Here is an 18627-nt window from a genome sequence, read left to right on the forward strand (position 1 = left end):
ATAAACGGTATAAACTCGAAGAAAAATTAGTATTAAATGTACAGGGTTAAACGTGAGCGATAAAAGGATACACCAATGGGTGTTTACCATTCGTATAATAAAGAAAAACTAAATTTAAAATCGAAGTGGTTCTTCGAAAGTGTGTCCAATTGAATGCTTAGAGTTTTTAGACGGTTCGAATGAAACTCGAACGTTCGAAAAATACCGTGGCGTCTAAATTCGTGTTTGCGCCATTGAGCGAATATAAAAACCGCGCAAACTTTCTGGGACAAGTATAATACACGACGGAGAAACGACGATGGTTTGCGGAAGCAGAACTAAGGGCTGAACATGTTGGTACATATACCGGCCAGCGCTTCTCTTAGGCATCATCTCGAGCATGTAATGCATCTATGGTCCTATGAACCCAACCTCCTACCATAAGTACGTATCCTTCTCTTTTAGCTATAAACACGCCTGCTGTTTATGGACCTGTGAACAATTTGAAAAAGTTCTCTTACCGCTATCCCGTCCGATCGAGCCATTCTGAATGTTTTGGTTGCCCAACTACTCCAATACTTTTTTTTTTTATATCGATCCAATACCCGCGTGTAGCGAAGCGTTACATCTTCACGTTACGTCGATGGATCGTCCTTTATTTCGAAAATACTTCGATACATTTCGATAACGCAACCACGCAAAAGTGGTATATATACAGCTGAAATAAATTTCATTTTTCAGAGAACATCGATTCTTCATTATACGTTACGAAACGAATATTTTGAAATTTCGTACCAAAAGTGATTTAATTGTAAAAATAAATATGAAATACGGTATATTCAATTTCACTACTTTCTTTGATTATTATTGTATTTAATGAAAAACTTCTTACGTATATTCTGGAATCTACCTAGTCTGTTTAAAAAATAGAAATGATTGGAAACGTAGTTTTCTCTAAATTGAAATATCGTAGAAAATTTGATATTTTCGTAGGATAAAGTAAATCTATATGAATTAGTAGCGTAAAATTTTCAATTTAATTTCCATAAATTGTAACGATTATCAATTATAAATATGAAACTCGATGAGCAATGACTCGTTCCCAATGATATAAAGAATATTAAATAGTCATTTCGTGCAACTTTAATCCGAGTTTGTAAAGTCTTTAAAAACTTCGTAAAGTTTTCCAATTTTCCCAATTACCTAGTTAGGAAACGCATTTCAACTGACATTGCGTTAATCAAATTTAAAAATTTTTTAAACTGATTTTTATACAGAACTTTTATCAATGTTCTCTACTCTTAATGAGAATTTTTACAACGTCTTAGAGTTTGGTACATGGAATAAAAATATGTTTAAGAATACAAATGTACAATTCTTGAATAAAATAATAAATGGTTTTTGATAAAAAATTGCGTCATATTATTGACCATTTTACTGTATCTACTTATTACTAAATATCGCTTCTAAAACAAGGATTGTTCTAGAAATCAAATTAGAAATTTAACTGCATTCTTGACAAAGTACGTGCGAGACAATAACTTGTACTGTTACTATGCATTATATGCAGACAGGAGAATGCTAGTTTACATAAGCAGAACTAATTGCAAACAGTGAACTTAGTTTTGCAGCATCGTCCCTACGACCGCTACTAATAATCATCGTTTTAAACAAGTAATACAATTAACCGCACACTGATTAGCGTTCATCGAATTTTAAGACAAATAATTAACATTGAGCATAAACGATATAAAATGTCATTATCTTTCACCAACAATTATACAATCTGTAAACATAAAATAAATTGTCCAATTATAAAAACGTTACCAATTTTCCATCAGTTTTTTAAAAATTGACTTCTATTTCATTTTTCAAAACGATCTACTTCACAATTCATTCTCTTCTTTTAAATCTAACTCTCATATTAATTTATTATCAAACATCAATATAAAAGTTAGTTTATTTATTTATTAGTTATATTAATCAGTTAGAAATCTAATTAAATTTTTTCATATCTATTTGTGATTTCAAATAGATATACATATTTAGTAATGAATTCGTTAGATCGGTTATTGAAAATAGACGAGGGATGATGATCGGTAGTAGGAATATTGGATTAAATCTACAAACAGAAATAATATAAAATATTGTATTCAAAAAATTTTCTTATAAAAACTTGATGAAATTTTAACTAAATATCAAAGACGTTATTTAGCACAATAACATCGTTAAAAGTCTCGTGCAATTATGAAAGTGCAGACGCTACGTTCAGCACATTCTTATTTGCTTAGTAATCATTAGGCTGAATTCGCGTTAATGTTCGTATTTCCTACTCCAGACATTCACTTACTGAATTATACGAACTTGGATATTGCAGTTAATTAAACGTTGTAGTTTTTTAAAAATAAAAACAGATTTAAATATTAAAGTAACATGTACATGTATGTTAATTATTTAATAAAATGTTATCACACTATAATTTGAAATATATTAAAAGAAGTTTCTATTGTGCCGTATAATAAAATGATATAATGCATAATTAAACATCATATAATAAAAGTCAAAGACTAAATTTTTTGCAAATAAGCAACACAAACACGAGTATGTAATAAATATACTTAAACTTAGAATGATCCAAATGCTAAATATTAACATCAACTTATAATGAATATTTGCTTATTTTACATACATTGTAATAAATTATTACTAATAACATACACACATCCAGAAACTAATATAAAATACTATGAAATAAATAATGTTAACAGTCCCCACTTCCGTTATTTTTCTTTGTTTCGCCTTCATTATCCATTCCATACTCGTTTTGTTTTCCATTGTCGATCTTCAAAAATTTAGTATTCGTTATTATATCGCCACAAGATAAATCTTCATGCAATTCCTGCAAACCACTGTCTGCAACACTGTTTTCTGCGTCATCGTCAGTTTTCGAAATTTGTACAGGTTTTGACTTTTCAATTTTCGATGCACCTTCTATCGCTGATACCTGGGTTGCGTGAGGAATCTAAAAATAATTTTTATTTATTTGTGGTTCTATAATATTATACGCAAATATGTCGATACAATGGATCGTATGCATTTTAAAGAATATTGGTAAGAAAATTTAAGGCACTATGCATTACCTGAAGAATTATTTGCACAGGATCTCGTTTGTCTACATTTTGTAAAGAATTACCTTTTCTATCTTTTCTGCGATAGCCAATTCCGAAGTTCAATAAAGGCCCTAAGCCTAGGTTTATAGATGCACCAGTTAAACAGAATGGTATTACTATTATTACAATGCCAACACATGAAAAAAGCATTAACCTAATACTCCATCCATAAAGCCATGGAAGATCCTCTGAAAGATTACGGTAAATTTTTATACAGACGAAAATAGGAAATTATAATTACAAACACAGAAGTAATACACGCATGTATTTAATTTTTCTAGTTTCTAAATATCAATCATTATACAATTACCTGTAGCATTACTTATAAAATGAGAGATAATAGTTCCCATATGTGTAATTGGATGAAGGACAACACTAGTAATAAAATGAGATAGTGCATGTGCAGGTGTAACTTTTAATTTTGGATTAGACATTGTTACCTGATAATACTTTTCACAATCTTCGTTAGCTATAAAGAAATTTAATAAAATAAATACATTTTAAGGTATACTATACTCTAATACATCATACTTACAAGTTACGAACGAAACAAATTTATCCCACAGGTTCATTTTATCTGGATGACACGAAATTGGTATGTTTGCAAATTTCATTTGTTCTGCGAGAGCCTTAATTTCAGCTTCCTTTTTGAAACATGTCATGGAAGCTTAGTAACAAATTTCTATACTTTTGGGACATTAGTTACTAGCTAATGTTATTTACCTGTATAAGTTGCCACCAACACATAAAAAAGCTTATTACAAATAGAAATTGTATAATAATAAGCATAGGAAATCCATGACCCCATTTAATCATCCTAAATATCAGATAAGACACTAACATTGTAAACATAATTATAGCTCCATCTGGCTAAAACATTACAAAGAGAACATGTTTATTCATGCAGATTATAAACAAGGAAAATAATAAGATAAAATATATGTAAAGTTTATTACATGTCTTTGTATCATTTGAAGTACCATCTCAAACTTTTTAAGTAAAACATCAAAAAAGGAATGCATAACTCTAAACATGTGATTATGTAGAGGTTTCCTTATTCCGTTACTCATAATTTCATCAATTTTTCTTAAAGAAATTTTTTGATCATGAAAATTTTGTAATATTTCCATTTGTGAACGAGATACTTTGATTTCTAATGTTCCTTCTACTGATACATCATCCTCTACCTATTTTCAATAACCCAAATTGTAAACTTATTATTAAAAATGCAATTCACATAAATACATGTTAAATTTATTTAAATATCTGATTACTGTATCTAATATAATTCATTGTTATTACCACTATATTGATATTTGACAGTAACAAATTAATAAGACGCTTATAAAATATTGCTTCATGATCGTTACAACTATCTACTTGCTTAGCATTTATGTATTCCTTTTCAGTTTCATTATCTTCATCCACAGAACTGACTAATCTGAAAAAATAAATGCTTATATCACTTATAAATGATAATACTTTGTTATTTTAAAAAATTATCTATAGTACAAGATATCAAAAGTATAGAAATAAAATATTATATCTTTGGATCTTATCTAACTTATAAATGGTTTGAATGTCATATGTGTGTTATTAATTTAAAAATATATGAAACTACCCAAATAATAGTCTTTACAATTTTTTAAAAGTGTGGTACTATTATGATGTGCTGTTTGTTACTTTAATGTAAACTATTATATTTTATACAAACGTTTCTGCATTTGTTTCTTGAATCATCTTTTTGCTTTGCTTATCATAATAAAATGAATGTGGATCTACAAATGTTTCTGGATTTCTGTAAAAATAAAAATTTATTGATTATTTATTCATATGCAGTTGCCAAAATATTTTAATAATAAAAATCATCATTCGTTAAAAGACTTACGTTACATCTTCAAAATAGTTTTCATCTTCACAATGAACTATCAAAATAACAGTAAAAATATTGACAATCATACAAATTAATTCACACGAATACTTCATGATATTGCAATGAAAAACTTTAAACACAATGATCTAAACAGATTCGATTTGTGTACAAACTAAGAATATCGATGTTGTCATTTGCTTTGTAACCTTTCTCACACTTTCTACTACGCACTTTGAACAGATATACAACGAAAATGTTAATAAAATAAAATTCGCATTTTTTATTTGTATTTAATAAGTACAAATAGTTGAATTCAAACTGTGAAACGTAGTAATCAAAACGTGCAAAAGTTTCATCGATCACCTTTAGTGGTATTAAGTAGTAAACAACGCAAATAAACACATTACATAAATATTATTGACTAGTTGACAAACACATAGTATTATAATATAATAAAAAATTATACATTAGGGTGTGTAACTTGTCAAATTGATAATTTCCCGATTTAATCATTTAAATCACTTTAAAATTCTTTTAAAAGACTGTTTTTATATCCGTTTCCAATCTAGGTACTTTTGAACATTAATGTTGCATAACGTGAAATTTCAAAATAAAAGCGGTAACAAAATATTCATAAAAACGAGACAAATTATGTTTAACACAAGGTTGAATTTAATACTAAATAATATTAATATATAGTGTGTTTTAACTTTAAGAAAAATTCTACAAGGCTAATAGTGGGAGAACATGTTACAATAGTACCATAACATATAGTGAAGTGGTGGTGGGGAAGTCATAAGATTATTAGTTTTATTTCATTCCATTGATATAGGGTTAGGGTAATTAGATTCCTCTAGTAGAAAACTTTTAATAGGGTTTTCTTTTAATGATATGAACTTAAATTTATAATATTGCTTAAACGTAGAAGAAAATATGAATGAAGTTTAAAAAATCATTCACTCGCATTATTATTATAATGTAAAATATTAAGTACTAAAGTATTGATAAAAATTATATAAAGTTTAAATAAAAATTCGATATAGTGTTCACATTGTTTGCTGAATTTTCAATGACTTTCATTGCAAAAATGTTAAATAATGGCCTTTACTGCTAAAAAAAAAGAAGTTCAACACCGTTAAACAATGCTAACCATCTTCTTCTGCATACTTAAATTATTTTTTATTTTTCCACCTGTATAATATCCATTATCAGTATAAATGCCAACAATATTTCGAATTGGCATATTATGCTTTTGTATGGTATACTCAAAACTCTTGTACAAATTTTTGGATCAACCTCTGAATGGTCTATTTATACCATCTAGGTGTAGTTTCAGTGAATGTTTATATTTATTCCTAAACGTGATTGTTATTAACATTTACTCGTGTTTTGAATATTAATGTTGTAATATGCAACTTAGTTATGCATTATAAATAATTAATTAATCTACAAAAATTAATTTTGGTCGAGACTTGAAGTAAAAAATGATTACTGATTTGTTTCTTAAATAAGTAAAATTCCATACAGGTTCGCCTTTAAGTTTTGTCCATTCGTTCGTAGTTCCACTCTATCTCGCTTATTTTCTATGTAGTATTCTATTTACCACTCTCATCTGGCGACTCATTATCAGTTGTGAACAAAAATTAAAAAATTTGAAGAATCATGTATTGAACAGAAAGAATATTTAATAAATTTAGAATTTTTTTTTCTTAAAGACCCGTATATGTATGTATATTTTTTGCATTACTCAATAAAAGTATTATAAAAGATATAAACTAAACAAGCAAAATTTATCTTAAGAAACGTTTTACATTTCCATAAACTCTTGTGTAAATTTGAAGTCCCTGTCATGGAGCTTGAGACAACTGACTTGACTGCCCAACCCTCTTTGAATTGGACTTAGATACTTGAAACTGATATGTAAAATTTATAATTCATACATTTGATATTTATTCTTACTTATCTTACACTCATCCTATACTCTTCCTATACTTACACTCGCCTACATTATACAATTTATTTAATTATAGAAAAGAACTACAATATATATTAAATTCACTAGATAAATTAATATAAATTTTGTCTGCACTATTAATATAGAATTGTAATGTATTGATGATTGCCATTAGTAATATTTTTATTAGAAAATTGTACCAATTCTAATGAAACTCGACGAGGTAGAAACTTTTCTAACTAGAAATGCACAAACTGTATAAATTTTTGTATGTTTCGTAGACATAATTCTATACAATTTTTATTTTTTGAAATAAAAAATGAACTATTAAAATTTAACTTTTACTTTGAATTGCTAAAACAACTTTAAATTATTATAGTTCAAAAATTAATGAAGAATACTATTAGATAGACGAATCATTATTTTGTGATCTATTGTTAAACAAAATAACAGAAAATAATACAATTATTTTTCTGGATTATCTTCACTGAAATGTACACCAGGAGTAGTTGGCATATTTTCATAAATAAACATTTTTGGTATGTTTTCACCAAAATAAACTTTTGCATTTTGTGCTAGTGCTTTGTACTTCTCTAATTCCAAAAACTCTTTAGTAAGAAGTAGTAAATTTGCCTTTGCTTGCATTGTCATTTGATAATATTCAGCCTCAGTATGGACTTTTTGTCTCTCCAAATGTATTGCATTATCAATCACAACTATTTTTTGGAGGGCTTCCTTTTCCATAATATTCTGTGTGTATTGAATTTTTGAAACTTGTGCCTTCTTTTCTGCCTCGATAATGGCTTTTCTTCTGTCAATTTCTGCTTCCTTTTCTACTACTTTTTGATGTTGTATAGATATTAATAATTTTGTTTTCTCTGCTTCCCTATGTAAATATATATACACATGTAATCATTACCAATATTCTTAAGAATGAATAACAAATTGATATCAATTGTATTATTAGTTTAAATTCATACTCACATTAACTCATAATTTTTTCTTATAGTTTCTGGAATCTTAGGTTTAGTAACTCTAACAGCATGAATACTTAAGCCAAGTGCCAAATCATTTAAGTCTTTTTGTAAAGCAGTTTTCAAGTTTTCATCTATTTGATCAAATAAATCTATATATACTTCGTGCAATGTGTGCACAGAACAAAACTGATTCAACTCATGATGTATTTTATTAAATATTAAAGTTTGATCATAGTCTGCCGTAAAGTTTTTCACGATAGTATAAACTACATAATTAAAAACCTTGATTAGTACATAAAATAGTAACACTTCTTATTATACAAAGTGTTCCATTTTATGTGGGAAGATATTTATAAATTCACTTGATCTTATAATCTCAAATGGAAAAACAATACACTCTAATAATATCAAATTGCATTGTATCTACATAACATGTAAATAAAATTATTGTAACACAAAATATGCTACAACACATAAATAATATTTTCTTTATTTTAATCTTCCAAATTTACTTCTACCATACTTCTCACATACAATGGAGACACTGTATCATAGGTAAGATTATTACCACTATTTGCATCTAATATATTTACAACTTCTATACGATCAAAGTAGATCATCACACCACCGCTAGTACCACATGGTACATTTTTTACTTCATCCGTTTGCAATGTAACTTGTACTGAACGATATATCGTTAAAAAAGGTATCATCATGTGGAATCCAGGACTACTCATTTCAGGCAATAATGCCCCACCCTATATTATAAATGAATGTGCATACAATGGTATGGCTTACATAATGTGATATTGATAAATAAATACTTACCCTAAAGTAAACACCAACATGACCTTCTTCTATACGGTGTAAAGAGTAATTAGAAATTACTGCTACGCAGATAAAGAAGCACAATCCAATAATGTTTTTGTCGATCATGTTACTTATATGCTAAAATGAATAGAAACATTCCATCTATAATATCCAGGTTATGAGTCAATGAAATTAATATGTTTCTTTCGTTATATGCAACGTACATTTTTATTTACTTATAAGTGCTGTATTTCATCGATATTGTCTTGTAGGTGTCAACAATAATTTGCATAAGATTTACTTAATAAAGTAGTAATAATTTATTTACTTGATTTATTCGAATATATTATATAGGTTATGTTACAGAACTCTGTAAAGTCTGTAAAGTAAATAATATACTGCTTGTCGTCAAAAAATAAAAGTAGTATATTAGATGATAATAAATTAGCACGTATCGATCTTTAACAAAAAAAATTTCTGCAGTCCCGTATTTTCAAAATACATTGCTTATATTTTAACCGGTTATACTGCTCAAATAATGTAGTTGAGTAGTGACATATACTGTACAAGTAATGTATTGATTTCTATTACAAATTGATTATTTTCTAAAACCTGCAGGTTACATTCAGATAACAAATATTTTGTAAATTTTTATTTAATTTCATTAAATCCAAACAGAGTTTTGCATATATGTATAATTTTATATCATATTTTATAAAGGCGGGAAACTTGTAAGTCATTAAAACGAAACAATTTCAAACAGGAAAGGAATATTTTAAGTTGGAAAACAATTATACCAATGACTTTCAAGAACCCTAATTAGAATAGATCTGGAAATATCTCAAATTAAATATCAAAATTTTGATATTTGTACTGATTTGTATATCTATGCGTTAACATAATATGCAACTACATCATCTTGTACTTTATTGTGTAGTTTGAAATACTGCACAATAATCTAAAACCTTTTTTTCAAGTATACGTATAAATATTCCTTTTTAAGAACGAAATAAAAAAAGTACAGCGGAAAGAAAGGTTTACTTATGTATCGATGAAAATAAGGACAACTTTTTGCATGCATAAGTACTTCAGTTTTTAACATTTATGTATTCGTGTTTGGCTTATTCTTTTGCGATTTCCTTTTATTGTAGGTACGTGTATTTTCGGTCGCGGTAATAGTTTTAACGTCGGCTATATTTTGATTCAGCGCTTTTAATTCATGTAGAGCTCGTTTAGCCAATTTTCCCTCTGGCGTGTCTGATGGCTCTAAAAGGAGCATTGTTAAGGACTTCTTCAAGAGACTTCCAGCTTCTTCCAGGCGCGAAGCTAGTTCCGCCGAAGAAATTTCACGTGCGGCGTATGCTCGGTTAGCTAACAATATCAACGGCAAGTGCATTTCATACAACATTATTCCTGAAAATTTGTAATCGTCAATGTTTGCAATATTATTATTCCTTCTTATAGAAATTTCCCCAATTATTATAAAAACGACCAGGGAAGAAGTACGAATACTTTAAAATTGGATTTTATAATCAATTTTAAATAAACAATGCAACTAATATTGTTGCATTTATGTGAAATATGTTCATTATTTTTTAATTCAAATGTTAAGACACTCGTACCTCAATAAACATTAGGAATAAAACTTATGTTGCGTAATACTTTTCGTTCGAAAATTTGCTTCATTATCCAACGGCAAAGTATTTGTATTTCCTTTTAGTTTTGCCTTTATATCAAATGGTTTTATATTAAATTTCAATACGCTTACAGAATACGAAATTACCTTTTAGCCGAGATATGCCTGGCTCAACTACTTCTAACACGTTGCACATCTCTTTGCATATGTCTAACATCCTTTGCATAACTTTCTTTTGTGGATTTGGTGATGCCATCTCTTTTCGGTATGCGGCCAATAATTTCTGCTTTAAGGCCAACATTAAAAAATGATTCGAATGCAGAGATCGTAACAGCTTCGTTGTCAATGTTTCTAGACCCTTGGAAATGATTATTAAAGAGCGTAAAATTTACAAATTTAACAAACAAATCTAAAATTTTTGATAATGATAAAGGACAAACTTTGATATCACTATCATCCGTATTATCGATCAGCGTCCTGGTTATGTCCAAAGTAGCTCGTACAAGACGTCCTCCGATGCTTCTTCTGCACTTATCACATTGCCACTTTACACCCCTTCCATATGGATTTATCGTTAAAGGATTTTGCACTCCTACGAAACCTTCCCTACACCTGGGACACAAAATGCTGCTCATGTGCGATCCCATTTCGTAAGGATCACTACATAATAAGCACACACATTCAAAGTACTTTCCTCCTCGCAAATGCTCCCTCCTACCTGATGTCCCCTGGTAATGAAATTACTCATTAAATTAATCATTAATACAATAGTTAATGCTTCTTTAAGAATTTTCCGATGATAGTGCCACGAAGGATATCTTTCAATTTTTCAATTTAACTTTTAATTTTTCAAACTCGATGGTAAATTATATTTGAAGTCCCGTTTGAAATTTAAATATTATACGGATATTAACGAACCAAAAGTGACGATGTGTAGTTAAAGAAAATAGAGTCGCCTTCTTTGATCGGTAAACTGGCGTACACCGTAAGCTGAAAGTTGTCATCCACGGTAAGATGAGTGTTTCCTCTGCAATCGTGAGCCATAAGGGAGGCCTCCGTATATAAACCACGCAAAAGAAGACCATCCAGACCTCCCGGGGATCTCAGTTCGAAAGTATTAACGTCTAAAATTCCGCACAGCTGTTGCAAAAAGTCTGTAGACGCGTCGACTTCGGGTATTAAACGAAGCACTCTTATGATCTGTTCTTGCAATGTCGTAGAATTATTATTGAAAATGAATTAGTTGCTCGTGTTAGATAGCGATTAACATACATTTATAACATTTTCTTCTCTGTCCTTCCAAACGGACGTGTTTCTCCTTTTATCCATATGAGCTTCCATAGATTCAACTTGTTTCCATAATTCCCGATCCTTTTGTTTCAACAGCCATAATCTTAGAGGCAATAACACGCCAATGATGTCCATTGTGTTATTGGTCAATAGATCTTTATTATTTTTAAATATTTCGCACTCGTCGGGTGTATGATGCTTCAGTTGTTTCTAAAAAGGTCGGGAATTATTAATAATACTTACTCGTCGTTAACAATCGATATTGAGCGCTAAAACGGATGTATTGAAGAATAAAAATTCTAACTAAAATTTGAAACGTCTATTGAGAAGAAAAGAATAACACATGTACAAAATACAATAATATGTAATATAGTAATATAAACATATACGTGCAGGGTGGGGTATCTAACATTACAACTCTACCTACATATTCTTTTGTATAAAATTAGTATAATTTTACGTTTGTTTAAAGTAGAATTTAGAAGTGGGAAGTAAAATATATTGCGCGATTCAATCTTTAATTATTTACCTCGCAGACCGTGCTGCATAAAGGTGCAACATTGCATTTGGAGCAAGTGTATTGCGTACCCTTTTTAATTTTCGGTAATAAACGTAAACAAGCGAAGCACACGTAATCTTTACTGGTTGTCATTGGTCCGACGGCAACCGGTTTTTCTCGAAGTATTACTTCACCGGCTGCTAGATTTTTTGCTGCTTGTAGATACCTTGTAAAAACAATACAGTATGTAATAGATTTCATAACGCGATACACATATTATTGTATGTAATAGATATTATAACGCGACACACATATAAAGTATTAGATTTCTATTCTTCTGTTCGCGAATGTATCGTATTTGTACATATGTATTTCATCTGGAGATTTATTCGTATTACACGTGCGTCGAATGAAATTGCAAACATGCATTTTCAACTTAAAGATATCAGGTCAAAGGTAAAAATAAACTTCTTTTATAATAAATGTATAAAATGAAATAAATATCCATCGTAAGTGGAAAAAAAAAACAATTACGCATATACCTTTATACCGATCGAATATCTATAACGTTATTATTTATTACAGCTGATACCGATGTGTGTATATTATTTCTAATTGGAGAGTTACCGAGTTGTATGATATTTCGTGTTTATACCTGCCAAATTTTTCTGAGCGAGCAACTTTATATTTTAACGTGGAAGCCGCACTACTTTTTGCCTTTTTCTCCATCATACCTAACGACGATTCGTCTATTAATTTTTTTAAATAAAATCCACCGGTTTCATGTAAATCGGAACAATACTCAGACTCGTGAAAGTCGCGGTGTCTTGCGCATTTCTTACGGTTTGTAACTGACACCGAAATACAGGAAGTTGGAGCAGGAGCCGTCTCTCTTTGGTACACTCTCGATACGCTATATTATTAGAAGTCAGTGTAACACGCACTTGCCAATGCTCGTGACAAAACAATGCGTAGATATTACGATCGGAAAATGCAGCGATTAGCGATTATTAACTTTCTTATTAGTTTCGTTTTTTTTTTTTAACAAACTGTGCATACAATTTCAACCATAACGAACTTGAACAAATGTGAACAGTCAGAGATAAAATGTTTACGAAAACATTTTGAAATGTTCTCATTTTGAAATTTTATACTAGAGCTGAAATTATAGTTTATCTACCTGTGAACATTTCGGTGGTCAGAAGTCACATTTTTAGAAATTTATCGGTAACTATAAATTTTTGATTTCATAGAGCTTGATACTTTTCTATTTAGCAAGACTAGAGGAGCATTCGATACCCTTACGAATTTCCAAATTCCATTGAAAAAGAATGGAAAACATTTGTCTTAATAAACAAATAAGATAATAAAAACTAATTATAACTTTCGTTTGAGATATTGTCTTATCAAATAAACAGTTTATGAATAATTTAAGACCCTCGAGTTACGTGGTTTGTCCGTTTATTTATTAACAATTCATACAAATATTAATATATTTACAATAAATACTCAGAAATTATTAATCGATTCCTCGAGCTGAGTTAACGATTCACGTGCAACGAGACCTATTTGACCCTCGGGCGTATCCGGTGGTTCCAAGCATAAAATCGTCGCTGACTCTTTCAAAATTTCAGCAGCTTCTATCATTTTCGATTGTAATGCAGCTTCATCTATTACTCCGTAATTCCATTGCGTCTTAGCGATATAAAGCAAAGGTGCATGGAGCTCGTACAATGTCATTCCTTCCACAACAGGAAAAAAATTTCATTTTGTATTTCATAAATATTTATGATTCTATTATAAGTACAAATAGAGAATAATTTAATAAATGCTTTTAAGAATACAAATCATATTAACATTAACAAATAATAAAAATTGAAGAGAATCATAAAATAATCTTTACCTCTTACACGAGAATAACCTGGTTCTATAACATCCAATACTTGAAGCAGTAACTTGCACATATCGATTTTATGCTCTAATACAACGTCGGGCAGATCATCTAAGAGATATTCATCGACACGGCCGTACAATTGTGTTAACGAATGCCTAAAAAGAAATTTGAAAAATTACATCCAACCTCATTTTATAATCCTTGTATTATAAATTTGTCGAAGCGTGTAGGGCTGTAATCAAAATTTTATCAATTCATTCAAATCGTACTCAATTACATCCAAGAATTAACTGATAGGTGTTCCTCATTGAAAATGCCAAGAGAAGTTTGCTCACACATACTTGCATAACGATTTATTATTTTAATAATGTTTAATATAATATACCTCAACATGGTATTGAAAGCATGACGGGGATGCAGAACAGAGTGATATTTCTTCATAACCGTCTCTCTTTTGTGAATAGCATCAGCTCCATCGGCTCCACTGATTGTCTCCACTGCCTCGACATGCGCATGTATAATTTGCAGCACTTTTCGTACAGCTGCTCCACTGGTTGTAAATTCACAATGCGTGCATTTCCAGGCGCTATCAGGATCTGTAAAATGTTTGTAATTACTTGTTAATTTTTTAAATCAATTTTTATCTACTCTTACAATATTATTGCTATTTGATAATTGTAAAGTATTCGTTACTTTAAAAGCTTGTATACGTTATATATAAGATAAATGGTAAAAATTAATTTAAACCATTGTGTATCTTATAAAAAATATTGACAGTATTAAATACATATTTACTTTGCTCGAGTATTTATTTAGTTCGTGGGATATATTTATAAACATCCGTTCTTATTGTTTTCATTCAAGCGTTCTTACATAATTATACTCAACATATATACTTCCTTTCTAAATTTATCCTATTATCGTAAAATATTTACCTAAAGAATCTAAAGATAAAATGATTCCATTATCACATTTGTTACACTTTAGCGAAGACATATGAGTTCCAAGCTCAGTGGGATCCGAGCATCTCGGACAAGCACACGCAAAGTGTTTTCCTTCGAGAAGGTGTTCCCTCCTTAGCATCGTCGGTAATAATGAATGCGTGTAACTTCCATAAAGTTCACCACCTGGAGGAACTTTAACTGTTGAACGCAGTCGTATTCTGTAAGCGTAACGAATAAAATCTTTAATAACTCTCTGCGTATCGATGATATGCATATTTTCTGAGTACAAGTAAATCATTTATTTGATCTTTCTAATATAGAAAGCTTATGAATATATGCCTTAAATACGAACATGCGGAATGTTTACTGATTTGAACGATAAATTTTCTTTACCTTTGATTCGAATAATTTTATAAAACGTTTTTTTTTTTAACAAGTGTATTTTACCTGAAATCGCTTGGCGAAATACTGTGGCATGTATTCGAGACACAAGAATGATTCATTAGTGCGACTGTTGGATAAAGAGCCCTAGCGCTGAATCCGGCCACTGTTCGTATTTCGAAAGTATTTATTTCCAAAATTCCACAAGCTGTTTGGATCAATTCTTCTGAGAATCTATAATGAATAATATAATTTAGAAGTGATGGCATAATAATTTCGAATATCTGAAGAATTACGAATTGAATTGTTATTACAAACAATGTTCAAACAGACTGGTTAAATATTGTAACTGTTGCGCGACAATTAAAATTTGTGGACCACCAATAGTGATAAACGAAAGGAAAAAAAGAAAAGAACAAGAGAATTTTAGAAGACGAAATAATTTACATTTTGCGTGAAAAATTAAATATGTAGTTGGAACTCATTGTTTTTGCCATGAAATTAATAAACAATTTTTACCTATTGAGTTTAAGTCGATTTCTTAAATATTCCACCACGTTTACATGATCAGATTTCCAATGTTTCTTTTGGCTCCTTATCTTATTGTGAGCCTCCATGTCTTTAATTTCATTCTTCCATTTTTCGGGACTTTTTTCCGATTCCAAGAGTAATCTTAATGGTGTTATACATTCTAATTGTGGAACCCCGTTTTCGTTCGCTTCTTCTAAAGCGGCAGACACGTTAAATTTTTCATTCGCTTGTGCAAATATCTAAAAACAGTACGTTTACGCATTATAAAATCTGTAGTAAATCCTAAAACCTTAATGAAACATTTTAACTTTCATTGCTTGTATTCTCATGGATTGTCCTTTACTTTTGTAAGTATTTACATTATTGTTACATTCATTGATAGATGACGAAGCGCGTTTATTGATTTTTTACTTTGATAACTCGTACCTGACATTCGTAATCTTTATGCTGTGGTTGGTTTTGACATTCTATGGAGCAAACTGGCCACCCACATTTAGAGCAAAGTAATTTATCGTTTAATGTTGTCGGCCAATCTGTGTAACACGAAAGACATACAGGATAACTAAACGCTTTTGGTCCGACCACAAATGGCATTTCCGAGACGATTTCTTCGCCCGCTGCTAATTCCTTGTTAGCCACCATATATCTGAAAAAATATTCTACTGAACAAACTTTTCATCTTGGAATGAAAATTATTGAATATTTTTTACTTTTGATTTGCATACATTGATAATCAACGGGGCAAACAGTACGAAGCGAATAATTTAACGAAATAATGCAATCTATTGATTTATAGATAAGTGACTAGGTTTCTCTTAAATGACTCGTATGAAGCGATGATAAAATCTGAGTCGTTAAGTTATAAATTTACAAGATTACAAATTCTGGTCAGTAAATCGATATTAATGTCGTTAGTACACATTTTGAATTTAAAGTGAGAATATTTTCAAACAATTCTGGTGGAAATACTTCTTTGCAACAATTTCTATTAGAAATTCGACCATGATTATATGACTTAAAATAAATTACCTTCCAACTCTGTCATTTTTAAGAACTTTGAACGTTGCGGTACTTTTCATCTCTATATCTAACATAGCTCTCTAAAAATAAAATTATTATGAATAAATTATTAATTATGTAGTAATATTTTTTTTTGGTTTTATTATAGCTTTATTGCATCTATACGTTTCCGTTTAACGTATACTTTTGGTTAATATCGTCTTTGCGCAACGACTACGATGTTCAAATCAGCAGCTTTCTAAACCTTCTATAGTTATATACGCGCGCATATAAATTGCTTTAACATTCCACAATGATTTTATATAGTGTTCATATTATAGATTTCGTTTTATTTTTTCATAACGTAAACCAAACATTAAATGCGAACTAAATCAATGCGTTATAAAACTGATTCGGAATTGAAGCAAATTGAATACATTATTCGATAAAGGTCGTTAAATCGTCTGCTAAATTGCGACGCTAAATCGTAATGATAATTTTGGAATCGCAAATCGATGATAAAAAGTTTGCAAAACACTCTTAAGTTAAAAAAAGGACAATATAGATGAAATTTGTTTGTGATTAATTTGCAGTGAACACAATAGCTTTTAACAATTGAAACCGAAAACATACCGAACTTTGTTGCGACATGATTGATCGGCGATCAATTAATGCTGAAAATAAAACAATTTTTTCGACTCTCTCCAATTATGTACTGTCTACGTTCGAATCGAATTTCGTGATGCACAAATGCGGAAGGATTCAAACAGACTGAAAATCGAATCTGTACGACGCTTTATATATATATATAAAGTTATATATACATATGTATATGTATACGTCTACGTCTTATTAAAAATATACCATGCACCGAGATTGCCAAAGGTACGATGTTAGACCGTATTATCATCGTCTTTCGTGAAGTCTTGGTTCGCATAGAAAACGTCCTACAGCGCTGCGTCGAGTTCTGCTCGTGTATTTTTGGATCTTGAAACGTGCAGAAAGATCCAAAGCACTTCGGTAACTTCGCGGGATGATCAGCGGTCAAACGTCGTCTTCATTTTTTGAGAGAATTCATAGCATACAAAGCTACTATTTTGTCTAATTTCGAGTCCCAACATAGAGAGAAATCGTTCGATGAGTAATTGGACAAAAATAACAAATTTCTTTGCTTTTTCAGTCATTGCGCAATTCAAAGACAAAATTTGTATATACGTATATGGTTTATTTTTTAATAAATATATAGTACACAGTTATAAAATCTGAAAACAGATACGTAATTTCTGTTGTGAAACAGAATATTATTACACACATTGTAAAAACAAACAATAAATGAACACACATATTTATTCATATTGTATATATCTATCATTAGTTAGAATATTAAAATTTGTGATCATGTATTGTATATGTATTCGTGTGATATACATTAGTTGGTTATAAAATATGTTCAAAATCAACTCCTTAATTGTAAATAATCAAATACCTTGATATATATTTATAAAGACTCTACTCTACTTTATGTAATAATAATGATGTCTGTCTATAGATTCATGTGTATGTACGACAGGAGCAAGATTAATGTTTCGATTATTATCAAATTTCTAAGAAGAGTAACAAATTTTTCATTCTATCGACAATTGTATATTCAATTTAGCTTCTGAGTTAGTACCTTTTAGGAAGATAAACT

At 29.9% G+C, this 18627-nt stretch overlaps 4 protein-coding genes across 7 annotated transcripts; all 4 read right to left on the reverse strand.

Annotated features, from left to right (window-relative positions):
• Nucleotides 1-2114: 2114 nt before the first annotated feature.
• Nucleotides 2115-5505, reverse strand: LOC143144684 (uncharacterized). Of its 2 annotated transcripts, none has more exons than XM_076307330.1 (9): nt 5038-5501; nt 4864-4947; nt 4452-4590; nt 4106-4336; nt 3873-4019; nt 3685-3793; nt 3460-3618; nt 3120-3337; nt 2115-3001 (listed from the first exon to the last, which is right to left on the reverse strand). In XM_076307330.1, the coding sequence occupies exons 1-9, from the start codon at nt 5133-5135 to the stop codon at nt 2741-2743; spliced, it is 1446 nt and encodes a 481-aa protein (XP_076163445.1). In that variant the 5' UTR covers nt 5136-5501; the 3' UTR covers nt 2115-2740. The 2 variants fall into 2 exon arrangements, with proteins under 2 accessions (XP_076163445.1, XP_076163446.1); XM_076307331.1 differs by having other exon boundaries at nt 2803-3001; nt 3173-3337; nt 5038-5505.
• A 136-nt stretch (nt 5506-5641) lies between these two features.
• LOC143144685 (erlin-1) lies at nt 5642-9364 on the reverse strand. The gene is made up of 5 exons (XM_076307332.1): nt 8988-9364; nt 8782-8901; nt 8522-8711; nt 7961-8219; nt 5642-7862 (listed from the first exon to the last, which is right to left on the reverse strand). The coding sequence occupies exons 2-5, from the start codon at nt 8887-8889 to the stop codon at nt 7442-7444; spliced, it is 978 nt and encodes a 325-aa protein (XP_076163447.1). The 5' UTR covers nt 8890-8901; nt 8988-9364; the 3' UTR covers nt 5642-7441.
• Nucleotides 9365-9598: 234 nt separating this feature from the next.
• LOC143144406 (SET domain-containing protein SmydA-8) lies at nt 9599-13148 on the reverse strand. Its single transcript, XM_076306765.1, has 7 exons — nt 12844-13148; nt 12219-12414; nt 11672-11899; nt 11318-11599; nt 10840-11127; nt 10547-10757; nt 9599-10176 (listed from the first exon to the last, which is right to left on the reverse strand). Exons 1-7 carry the CDS (start codon nt 12918-12920, stop codon nt 9866-9868), a joined length of 1593 nt encoding a protein of 530 aa, XP_076162880.1. The 5' UTR covers nt 12921-13148; the 3' UTR covers nt 9599-9865.
• A 484-nt stretch (nt 13149-13632) lies between these two features.
• Nucleotides 13633-18038, reverse strand: LOC143144696 (SET domain-containing protein SmydA-8). Of its 3 annotated transcripts, none has more exons than XM_076307345.1 (9): nt 17802-18038; nt 16968-17038; nt 16365-16584; nt 15927-16177; nt 15474-15641; nt 15018-15244; nt 14468-14678; nt 14092-14237; nt 13633-13930 (listed from the first exon to the last, which is right to left on the reverse strand). In XM_076307345.1, the coding sequence occupies exons 1-9, from the start codon at nt 17802-17804 to the stop codon at nt 13698-13700; spliced, it is 1530 nt and encodes a 509-aa protein (XP_076163460.1). In that variant the 5' UTR covers nt 17805-18038; the 3' UTR covers nt 13633-13697. The 3 variants fall into 3 exon arrangements, with proteins under 3 accessions (XP_076163460.1, XP_076163459.1, XP_076163461.1); XM_076307344.1 differs by lacking the exon at nt 17802-18038 and adding an exon at nt 17571-17727; XM_076307346.1 differs by lacking the exons at nt 16968-17038; nt 17802-18038 and adding an exon at nt 17571-17708.
• Between the last annotated feature and the right edge of the window lie 589 nt (nt 18039-18627).

This window comes from Ptiloglossa arizonensis, chromosome 3 (assembly GCF_051014685.1).
Source record: "Ptiloglossa arizonensis isolate GNS036 chromosome 3, iyPtiAriz1_principal, whole genome shotgun sequence".
In the NCBI taxonomy this organism is placed as follows: Eukaryota; Metazoa; Arthropoda; class Insecta; order Hymenoptera; family Colletidae; genus Ptiloglossa; species Ptiloglossa arizonensis.

Bases quoted from the DNA above. Each gene is read 5' to 3' on its own strand.
- LOC143144684 (XM_076307330.1), bottom strand. From the start codon at position 5,135: ATGAAGTATTCGTGTGAATTAATTTGTATGATTGTCAATATTTTTACT. The intron at 4,591-4,863 runs GTTTGTATAAAA...TTATTTTTTCAG, and splicing joins CAAGAAACAAATGCAGAAAC to ATTAGTCAGTTCTGTGGATG. The intron at 3,794-3,872 runs GTAAATAACATT...TGTTTCAAAAAG, and splicing joins GTTGGTGGCAACTTATACAG to GAAGCTGAAATTAAGGCTCT.
- LOC143144685 (XM_076307332.1), bottom strand. From the start codon at position 8,889: ATGATCGACAAAAACATTATTGGATTGTGCTTCTTTATCTGCGTAGCA. The intron at 8,712-8,781 runs GTAAGTATTTAT...TTTATAATATAG, and splicing joins ATGTTGGTGTTTACTTTAGG to GGTGGGGCATTATTGCCTGA. The intron at 7,863-7,960 runs GTGAGTATGAAT...ATATTTACATAG, and splicing joins AGAAAAAATTATGAGTTAAT to GGAAGCAGAGAAAACAAAAT.
- LOC143144406 (XM_076306765.1), bottom strand. From the start codon at position 12,920: ATGATGGAGAAAAAGGCAAAAAGTAGTGCGGCTTCCACGTTAAAATAT. The intron at 11,128-11,317 runs GTTCGTTAATAT...TTTCATTACCAG, and splicing joins ACTACACATCGTCACTTTTG to GGGACATCAGGTAGGAGGGA. The intron at 10,758-10,839 runs GTTTGTCCTTTA...ATCATTTCCAAG, and splicing joins CGGATGATAGTGATATCAAA to GGTCTAGAAACATTGACAAC.
- LOC143144696 (XM_076307344.1), bottom strand. The intron at 15,642-15,926 runs GTAAAAATTGTT...TATTCATTATAG, and splicing joins AATCGACTTAAACTCAATAG to ATTCTCAGAAGAATTGATCC. The intron at 14,679-15,017 runs GTAAATATTTTA...AACATTTTACAG, and splicing joins TTTATCTTTAGATTCTTTAG to ATCCTGATAGCGCCTGGAAA.